Raw genomic sequence first — 10,289 nt, 5'->3', positions numbered from 1 at the left:
TAAACAATAACTCCTCAGCCATGACAATAAATAGCATTGTGTATGAGCAAACGTCATTTCTCAAAGAGAGGTAGAAGGGGAAATTCAGTCTACTTCCCAGCTGCGTTTTTATTCAAAGGGCTCTCTTCCCGTAGGCTCACGAATCATCTGAATATTACTGTGAACAGGTCACATGAAACAGCTCCTAACTGTTTGAAAAAAAAAAAAAAAGAAAGAAAACGTCCCCATGTGGCTCATACTCCTGGAAGTAGTATCCAATTACAAATAAACGAAAGATTGTACTCAACAGCAAGTAGTATGGTTAGGTCTTGCCTTACTTGAACCATTTTTTTTTAAACTTGGAAAAAGGACTCCGCCCCTCACAAAACCTCTTAAGTGTCCTTGCATTATTCTATATTAGGGGGTCGGGGCTCGACAATTTTTATGAATAAGGCTGCAGGGTCGAGGCCGGAAACATACCACGATAGCAGCTGGAGGGCGGGGTACCGGCAAAAAAGGGTTAAGTGCCCAAGATGTGAAGAAGAGACATAGGGGAACAAGACATAACACAAAACATAAATTATATTCAAAACGAAAGTCCACAAACGCTGCTCATGACATTGACACATTAAATATGACAGGACTCACAGGCGTACAGTCTATCTCATCTGGCTGGCTGTCATATACTGCCCCCTGCAGGTGAAAACGGACAGCAGTACGGTGGCCATCCCACCACTAAGTTTTCCAAAGCCACTCAATGGGGATCTGCGGATGTTGAGCAATTTGGGATGAAGATTGGAGTTGAAGAACTGAAACTGCTTGCAATTTTTGTGTACTGAAGTTGAGGTAATTTGAATGCAATGCTCTCAAAAATCAAAAATTCTGGGTGACTCAGTAAGCAACACTGCTATCTCTGGGCATGAGGATTGGGGTTCAGATCCTCAACCGGGTGGATGACCCACACACACAAAATGGCGTCAGGAAGGGCATCTGGTGTGAAAACTGTAGTGACCATTGCCAGAGAATGGTTCCTGCTGCTTCTTCTAAGAAAATGGTGCTAATAAAATGTGTCTTATTTTTAACAACTGCTGTACTGAGTACCCGGTAAGACATTTCTCGATAATTTCAATTTAGCATTATGGGTACCTTTTACCCATTGAATCAAAATCTTGAGCCAATGTGGTGGGTCACAGTATTGGTGCAGTCCCTATTGGCTCCTGTGCTGGCTTTCACCCAAATGGGGTTTCTTTTGACACAAAAGTTTATTTAAAAGAGAATATTGATGCAAAAGTGAGACAGAAACTTTAAACTTTATCATGTCATTACTGTATGTTTATATAATTGATTTTTTATTGTTATGATTCTTTGGAATCCAAAAATGTTTGTTGTCTGGGGCAGAGGAGTTACCACCTCTGGCATTTCCTTTCATTTCTAAAAAAAACCCGAATTGAATCCAAAGCTTGTATATGTGTGCTGCCATGACACGATTCATGTTGATGTTGGCAGCCAGTGGCCGGAGATGCTTGGCGTGACGGTGTTACACCTTCACTTCAATGCTAATTGTGTGGTCTGAGTGTGAAGTATGAGCTTGTCCGGCATATGAAGCCGCGTGCAACGCCACCGAGCTCAGATGTGGACATGGCAGCCGGGTGTGCGAGGCTGCCAAACGTAAAATAAGTCCAAGTTTCTCTTTTCGCATGCGGTTCAAGTGTGACGGCCAGAGAGAGAGAGTGGAGCAATGGCACCAAGAAGGATGGAAACCAAACCGCTCATCTTGTGTGTGAAGATCCTGCTACTCTTCTACTCCTTCGTCTTCTGGGTGAGACGCCTTTTCAACAGCACGTCTCCGTAGGAAAGTTTGCAATCTGTCTGTTGTTTTCATCTTGAAAGGAAAGGTTGAAAGGAGTTTTTGTTTATGACTGATCAAGTTTTAGCTGAGGAAGTGCCGGACTGTCGTTGTTTATTAAAAAGCTGAGGTCAGAGTTCAAGGATGGAACAATCTGAGGAATGATGATGAGATGCAGGGTGAAATTATCTCACCCACTTGGTAATGAAGAGAGTGGCTGACACAGGCATGTCCGAACTTTTATGAAATGGAACGATGCAAGGGCCCATTGGACCTTCTTCACTTTTGTTATACTAATCTATCTGTGTAAAATTGGGGATGCTAAGCAGTTATATATATTTTATAACAGCCTTTCCATTGAGTCAGTGACAAAGTAATGACAACCGATTTGAATTGTGAAAAATTGGTTTTGACTGAATATATTAAACTCTACCATCCTTTAATCGTATCACACCATGTATTGATCGAGATACAATATGAATTCAGTTTGATGTTGCTGATGATTTGTTGTTCTTTGGAATTTGATCATCTTGAATCGTTTGGAAATTTGAGGATTTACATGTTGTTATATATTCATAACCACGACAAAATCTACAGCTGCACCGTATCGAACTAAATCGTATTCCCACTGAATCAAATTGTTCCACCTGCAAATTTACTGTTGTTGAATCTTATCAAATCCCATGTATCAAGATGCGCATCAAATTGTCTTTTATCGGAGAGATGCAACCCTTAATATTTAACAAGAGATTAAATGGCCCATGTCAGACTACATTTTTTTTAATATCATTGTTTTGTTGTCCCCAACATTCCTAACAGGAATGAAAGTAACAGGAGTTAGTTTTTATTACATGAAATATAAACACGTGGCATTAATGTGAATAGCATGATTACGCTAAACAAATTACAGTGATTCAGAATTTTCTTTAAATAAAAAAAAACAATTTCATTAAAGCCCTGAGCCAAGATCCTAAGCCCCAGTCCTCGTTGAAATATCCTTGAATATACAGAAAAATAAATCAGTGACTTACTTTTGATCTTCCCGTGGCCAGCAGAGCATCTCAGTGATGCAACTTATGGACCATGTGACTTGTTCAGGAAAATGTGTTGGGAAAATAGGACTAAATGAAAACCCAGGGATGCAATTTAAGTGTAAAATTAAAGTTTTTTGTTGTTGTTGTTATTGCTTTTACCGGACAAATCAGTAATTATTTTTGTATAAATGTATGATCGCCTTACGTTATCACATACACGCAACAAGTTGATGGAAAGCAAGTTTTGAAATCAGAAGCCAGTCAGAACTTGTTTGTTCAACAATTCAATTTATTTTAAAAAGTGAGGATTGGTAACAAATAAATGTCAAGATCTCATATCTCAATGTTGTTAAAGATGAAGAAAATGTGCTAGAAACAGGAAGTTGACACACATAATGTTCCCTTTGTGGGCCACATAAAATTAGGTTGTGAGCCAGATCTGGCCCCTTGCCCTTGAGTTTGACACCTGTGCATTAAACAATCTTATTCATGTGCCAAGCCATGCATAAAACTTGCTGGGTAATACAGAAAATGGAAAAAAACATCTGTAGCTAAATTGCTGAGTCAGAGAATTTCATAAATAAGTATGCGTCTGGCTTTTTCGCAGTTTTACAATGGATGCGGATGTTTTTGCTCGGATATTCTTGATGTGTGGTTTCCAACACAATTTATTGCCTATTAATATTCAAAGACATGTTAAAAGAAGTACACTTTCAAATTTTATACCATTAATCATGTGGTTTTTATTCATGGTGTTCTCTTGTTGATTCATGAACATTTTGTTTTACTAAAATACATAGCAAGTTTATTTTCATCCTTTTTACTAGATCATGTTCCATATTATTGAGGGGAAAATAAATGAATGTTATCCATAAATCGGATTGTTTGGATTTGATCTGATACTTCACAAATATCGCTTCTAAATATATTGAACAATAATGGCCCCAACACCGATACCTGTGGCACACCAAATCTGACTAGTCGTAATTGTGGTTTGTGAAGTTGTAGTTCAACCTATTGATCACTGTTTAGTGAATAACTAGTTGACCATCCTAGTGCAACATCTCTAATGCCATATTGTTGACGTTTTCTAATCACTAACCCATTCGGCACTTTTCCCATCTCTATTGACAGGTGACAGGTGTGGTGCTGCTAGCCGTGGGTTTGTGGTGGAAGTTCATGTTGAGTCCCTACACGCTGTTGATCTCCAGTGCACCGTCCAACGCTCCCTTCGTCCTCACCGGCACCGGCGTTGCCATCGTGTTGTTCGGCCTGTTTGGGTGCTTCGCCACGTGCAGGGGGCACCCCTGGATGCTCAAACTGGTGAAATATTGCATCGGTTTTCACATGATTTGCATTTTGTCAGACTTTTGGAATTAGTTACAAAAATCAAGGATCCACCATAGAATACCTCAAAACATAGTTTCTTAATAATGCCGTTTTTTTTTCTGTTGAAACGAGCTGGTTTGATTGGTAACGATCAAGTGCCAGGTGTGGCGTTCGTGATTGGGTTATTTATATATTGGTCAGTTATTGTGTATTTTAGTTGTCTTCAGTGACGTTCCTCCGCAGCCATCAAAAATTATAGCCTGAATCACAACCACAATCATTTAAATCGGGGGTCTTCAATCCTGTAATCATCTTAATTCATTACGTCACTTTTTAACTTTTGAATTTTCTATTGCCGTAACTTCTGTGGGCCAGATTGTGCACAGTAGCAAATAATCAGAGTAGCTATGGTAACACATGTCCGATTGACCTCTGAGCGCCACCTAATTGCATGTCTGACCCCAACAGTACGCCGTCTTTCTGGCTTTGGTCTTCCTGATCGAGCTCATCGCTGGAATCTCAGGCTTCATCTTCCGCCATGAGGTTCAAACTTAATTGACTACCGAATCCGGGGATTTTCATTTGATGAGCCAGTATAATTGAGAAAGTGAGTGTGTTTGTGTTGTGTGTGTGTGTGTTCAGATCAAAGGCACATTCCTCACCACGTACAGCGACGCTGTGCTGAGATACGACGGACGAAGCGACAGGAGTGTAGCTGTGGACGATGTCCAACGCAAAGTCAGTCCCTCCGCATTCAGTATTACAAAGCATCAGACTTTTTATGAATACCGGTGAGAACATTCCTTTTATAAACCTGAAGGTGGAGATTTGTTTCCCATGCTGTCCCTTTTGGAATCTCCTCTCAGCAATTATTTACGAAAGACTCAGCAGTACTTTGACAAAATGTTTTGCCTGTGCTGGCAGTGTGAATGAGTTTGAAATATTTTTTCAAATATGTTGCTGGCGAAATTGCCCGTTAATTTCGGTGTGACCCTCATGCTGACCAAACTTTGCTGTGCCATCTCTGTGCAGTTGCAATGCTGCGGTGTTCATAATTATACCACATGGTTCGCCAGTGACTACTTTGCAACCGGGGGAATCCCAGTCAGCTGCTGTGTTTCTTTCTCGGACTGCAAAGAATCCGACTTGAAGAACGCCTCTCTGGCAGCTAGCAAAGTCCACAAGCAGGTAACGAGCGATGATGTCACAGGTTCACAATTGACTAAATTGGCTCGAATTAACACATGTGTGTGTGAAGGGTTGTTACGAGCTGGTGACATCCTTCATTGAGAGCAACATGGGAATCATCGCTGGGGTCACCTTCGGGATTGCCTTCTCTCAGGTGCTCTCATCCGTTTTTCACTTTGGCATTGCGTCAACAGCCACGTCGAACAAATACAGTGGTGCCTTGAGGTACAAACTAAATCCATTTTGTGACCATACTTGTATCTCAAAACATTTGTACCTCAAATCATCCTTACCTATTTAAAAGAATGGAAATACCATTAATCCATTCCAGCCCCTCCCACCCAAAACAACAAAACAACATCTTGAAAATCAAGGGGCCACTGTAGAGAAAATAAACTTTAGAAGCATTCTAACAAACAACATTGTCTGTACGCAGCTCATCGGCATGTCGTTGGCCTGCTGTCTATCGCACTTCATCAACACTAACCAATACGAGATGGTCTGATGAAGAAACAATGTTTCATCATGGAAACCTGTGGAATCCTGTACTACATTGTGTAAAACACAAAAGTGGTCACGCTTTTTCTGGTTCTTTCCTGCTTCCTTGACTTAATTAGCTGATTGTTGACTATATTTTGAGAAGGCCAATGAGTTTACCTTACATTTTAACTATTAAAAAATGTCACAAGGCACAGCAGGACCAAACTGACTCACTTATTACATCAGTTTGAAAGTCATTCCCATTTTGGTATCTGATCAATGTGAATTTTACTAAAGTCATTCTTTTTTGTTTGACTGTGAGCTCAGGTTCAGCTGTCTCAAATAACTGTGTAGACGAGCTTTACACTTGGGGTCAGAGGTCATCCTAAAACGGCCCAGTCCACTGGACCCAATTTCGTATTGCTTACCATAGGCCGATTTGGAAACCGACTGACTCTACTGTCACATAAAATAAAGACCAATACCATTTATCAAAATGTCCAAGAATTGAGTGTTATTTCAAAAACTGACCAAATTTGGTGTACAATGTTGGTTTGCGGCTGGCTTCTGCACATCTTAAAAGCAGTTGTTGGGGCACGACCACTCAGAGCTTCCCACTGACTGGTTGTCTCTCAAAATCTGTAGTTTTAAATCTGGTACTTACTGTCAATAAAATACTCTTTGTTCATCAAGCTTGTATCACCAGTCTTCTTTCAGCACATCAGTTGTCTTCCAAATCAGGGAAGGAGATAATGAACCACACAATTTAAAGCACTGTTAAGGAAGGAGGAAAAAGTCACCAGTGAGGTACCTAACTATGAAATCATCATTGAAAAGAAAATTCGATTCCACCTTGTGCTTTTGCTTGTTTGAACCTGGATCGGACTCACCGTGGTTAATTTTGTTGAGTTGTGAAACAGCAGCTTAGTAATACTCACCTAATAATAAGACACGATCAAGAATACTTTGTGAATGCACACAAAACTCATCTCTTCCTCCGCAGTTTAGTCTTTGTTAGTTTCCTAACTGGTACGCTCATCATCCCATCATCTCTTGTTGCATGTTTGAAGGTGTACAGCTATTCATCCTCTAAGAAGCATTAGAGGGCTAATTTTAGCTCGCCATACAGGCGTGACTCTTCCAGAACTCATCATTGAGTGTGGTGTTGTTTTGAGTGGTGGAGAATGAGAGAGAGGTGGAAGTGGATGGCCTAGAGCACGGTTGTCAAACTCAAGGCCCGGGGGCCAGATCTGGCCCGTGACCTCATTTTATGTGGCCCGCAATGGGCAAATCATGTGCGTCAATTTCCTGTTTCTAGCACATTTTCTTCACTTTTGAGATATCTCTATTTGTTTGTGACCAATCCCCCCCTTTTAAAATTAATTGAAAAAGTGTAGAAGAATAACTTACTGGCTTCTAACTGGCTTACCATCAATTTGTTGTGCGTATGTGATGACGTAAGGTGATCATACATTTATATGGGTTTACAGTCATAACGGCCCTCGGAGGGAAACCATAACTACGATGTGGCCCGTCCACAAAAATGAGTTTGACATCCCTGGCCTAGAAGTCTATTTCCATTTTCATTAATGGACTCAGTGTGGATATTACAGTGTTTCAAATATGCACACAAAGCAAGTTTCTGACAAGGCCATGGAGCTAAGACATCATTTGCGTCAATGACAAAACAAAAATGGTCAACGTTGAATTTAAGCCCGTTTTCACCAATTGCGAGTCAAGTTTACTGACTACTAAACTCATATCCTCTCACCACACCAACTAGTGCACTTTTAAAGTGTAGCTAGTGAGGTTCACTAGCACACTGGCATTTATTATACATCAATAGTTCAAACATTAAAAAGATTTTTTCTAATTCTAAAATGTTTTCTAATTACATTAAACAAGAGCAGGAGTGATGGGAGAATGGTCAGCGCAGTCAGTCTCTCTCTCTCTCTCTCTCTCTCTCTCTCTCTCTCTCTCTCTCTCACACTCGTACATGCACACGCACACGCACGCAGCTCTGCCCTGCAGTCACAGAATTAGTCAGCTCACCCTGATTATTTACAAAATGTACAAACACTGCCATTATCCCAAACTACTGCAAGTCTAACAGTAGTTTGTGATAAAGGCACACGTAACTAATATTACAAGCAGTCACTATCAAAAATGGTCCAACGATTATCTGAACCGCTTCTCATCAAAAGTGGTAATCGATTGAAAATTCATACATATTTCAGACAATTGCAATTTACACTGAATGTTGAATTATTGTAGAAAAAAATAACTGTAAATATCAACACAGCCTCCTAGTGCCCACAGTAGTCCTGAATATGGTCTTTATCAAATCCCCCGCTGAATTTTCAAGGCCGCCTCGGCTGCCGCCTGGGCCGCCGCTGGGTGTGGATTATTTTCTCAGGGCACTATCACCCTGGTGGAGCTCCAGTAGGACGCCTGCTGTGGCGTGAGCACTTGGACGTGACATGTAGGACAGGATTGTTTCCGCCATAACCATTCCACTATACACTGCAAGACAAAGCAAACAGAAATGCCCATTCAACCAAACAATAGTGAAGATACTGTAGGGTACAGGTGTCAAACTCCGGTCTTGGAAGGCCGATTTGCTGCATGTCTTCCATTTCTCCTGGCTGGGGAGATGCCCAGGATATTTATCAGGTTTCTTCTGATGAGCTGATCATTTGAATCGGCGGTATTGTGAGATTGAAAGCATGCAGGAAAGCGGCCCTCCAGGAGATGGAATTTTGACAACTTTATTTGTTTAGCACATTTAATACACAAGTTAACTTAATGTCCTTTACAAAGTTAGAAATACAACATTCAAAGGCATTTACAAAAAAAAATAATTCAAGACATTTTAAAGCAAAGTAAAGAAATTAAGGTGTTTACAAAAATGATAAAAAGAATTTATAACGCAAAAACAAGATTTTGGAAAATTGATCATGAAAATGCATTAAAAGAACTTAATCATAGGTATGAGGGGAATCGGGCATAGTTTTCAGACATTTATCATTTTGGTTAATATTAGTAAATGTGTCTTCCCTTCCTTTCACATAAGAAGTGTCAGTTAATGACTTAATTTGGTAATTACCTCTCTGTGGAAGCTGTGTGTGCACTGCAGTTCTTGGACACCGCCAGCACCGCGGTTCAAGTCGTTGTGGCAGATCAGACACATGCTGTCCGCATCGCTCTGCAATGCACACAAGCAGATTTCTGTTATTGTACGCAAAACAATTTCAACATTCAATATTAATGTTTGAGCATTAAAGGCGGAGTTTGCCACTTTAGCCCAGCAAGTCGTTTTTCTCACCTCTTAAAGATTAAATGCAAATGTATTTGACATTCCGCTATGGACACCAATAAACCCCAAATTGATCTTTTGGGACACAAGGTATGGTCGGTATGACCTTGCAAATATACGAGTAGCCACAGCGCTCACCCACCAAAGACATGACATTGCGTCTCCTGAACTGGCTCTTTCTCTCGGGCGTAATGGCCTCTGGGATTGTCGGTATGAGCGATGGTCTTCGCTCAGTGACAGGTGCACAGGTGGCCCCCTCCTGCTGCGAGGGCAACAGGCGGCGAGAGGAGGAACGTCGCAGCAGAGTCTTGGCGGTCACGGGAGCCCGGGTGCAGGAGTGAAGTTGAGCAAGCTGCATACTTGTGAGAGTCGACTGCACACGGCAATTAGAATGGATTTTATTCACAGGAACTAACGGCAATTAACCGATAACCAGAGGGTGCAAACGTATTCACAAACGGGTTCTCATGCCGTTTAAAATTATCATTCGAATATATATCTTTTGAGCCATCAAGGCCCTGCATCTTTCACATAAAATGAGGAATTTCACTCAATATAATTATTTCGTAGTGTTGGCTGGAAACAATATGGCTTCATTCTTTAAGCATAACCAAAAAAGTACTGCAACAAAGAATCCAACGAGTTGCATGTTACCGGACATGGCAGCGATGATCGACGCTTGGTTTGAAGACGTGCTGCTGACTCCATGCTGATTCTACTTTCAGCTCTTGTTTCTTCCCCCTCCTCATCCTTCTCCTCATCAGTTGTCTTCTGCTGCTCGCCACCTCTGTACCGCAACATCCAGGCATTGAAAATCTTGGCATCCTCCTCCTCGTCCTCCTCTTCCTCCTCTGAAATCACAGGGTTCTGGTCATCTGCAAAGACCTTGCCTTCATCCTCAGAATCCATTAGATCAGGAGAGGTTCTCGTCAGCTAACTAGGGGCTAATCAACAGGCCAGCGTTCAGGTTGTAATAATGGACAGAAAAAGGTCACCGTTGTGGCAACTTGGCTGGAACAAACAAATAGGATGCTGTTCTTCGTTTAGCAATGCGCTTCGATCTCTTTGCTTGTGTTGCGCTTGCCAAATGCCTGATAATCCATTTAGGCAAAGATGG

General features: G+C 41.2%; 2 protein-coding genes across 2 annotated transcripts; one reads left to right on the top strand and one right to left on the bottom strand.

The window, feature by feature from the left end:
* The first annotated feature begins 708 nt into the window (after window positions 1–708).
* Window positions 709–5,946, top strand: LOC148340399 (tetraspanin-7-like). Its single transcript, XM_088291171.1, has 8 exons — window positions 709–825; window positions 1,689–1,798; window positions 3,994–4,182; window positions 4,657–4,731; window positions 4,831–4,926; window positions 5,221–5,376; window positions 5,447–5,530; window positions 5,813–5,946. The coding sequence occupies exons 2-8, from the start codon at window positions 1,718–1,720 to the stop codon at window positions 5,879–5,881; spliced, it is 750 nt and encodes a 249-aa protein (XP_088147297.1). The 5' UTR covers window positions 709–825; window positions 1,689–1,717; the 3' UTR covers window positions 5,882–5,946.
* A 1,693-nt stretch (window positions 5,947–7,639) lies between these two features.
* LOC148340398 (uncharacterized) lies at window positions 7,640–10,249 on the bottom strand. Its single transcript, XM_088291153.1, has 4 exons — window positions 9,827–10,249; window positions 9,315–9,545; window positions 8,963–9,061; window positions 7,640–8,379 (listed from the first exon to the last, which is right to left on the bottom strand). Exons 1-4 carry the CDS (start codon window positions 10,079–10,081, stop codon window positions 8,269–8,271), a joined length of 696 nt encoding a protein of 231 aa, XP_088147279.1. The 5' UTR covers window positions 10,082–10,249; the 3' UTR covers window positions 7,640–8,268.
* Window positions 10,250–10,289: the final 40 nt, after the last annotated feature.

Source organism: Idiotropiscis lumnitzeri, chromosome 3, assembly GCF_059441095.1.
Source record: "Idiotropiscis lumnitzeri isolate Australia: NSW breed Sydney's pygmy pipehorse chromosome 3, RoL_Ilum_1.0, whole genome shotgun sequence".
NCBI classification, from domain to species: Eukaryota; Metazoa; Chordata; class Actinopteri; order Syngnathiformes; family Syngnathidae; genus Idiotropiscis; species Idiotropiscis lumnitzeri.
Note: the sequence above shows the minus strand (reverse complement) of the source record. Positions and strands in the feature narration are given on the sequence as shown.

What these genes read in the sequence shown, in the direction of transcription:
- LOC148340398 (XM_088291153.1), bottom strand. Translation starts at nt 10,081, where the DNA reads ATGGATTCTGAGGATGAAGGCAAGGTCTTTGCAGATGACCAGAACCCT. An exon ending in GATCATCGCTGCCATGTCCG is followed by an intron (nt 9,546 to 9,826) that starts GTAACATGCAAC and finishes TGCCGTGTGCAG; the next exon opens with TCGACTCTCACAAGTATGCA. An exon ending in GACGCAATGTCATGTCTTTG is followed by an intron (nt 9,062 to 9,314) that starts GTGGGTGAGCGC and finishes TGTGCATTGCAG; the next exon opens with AGCGATGCGGACAGCATGTG.
- LOC148340399 (XM_088291171.1), top strand. Translation starts at nt 1,718, where the DNA reads ATGGCACCAAGAAGGATGGAAACCAAACCGCTCATCTTGTGTGTGAAG. An exon ending in ACCCCTGGATGCTCAAACTG is followed by an intron (nt 4,183 to 4,656) that starts GTGAAATATTGC and finishes TGACCCCAACAG; the next exon opens with TACGCCGTCTTTCTGGCTTT. An exon ending in CTAGCAAAGTCCACAAGCAG is followed by an intron (nt 5,377 to 5,446) that starts GTAACGAGCGAT and finishes GTGTGTGTGAAG; the next exon opens with GGTTGTTACGAGCTGGTGAC.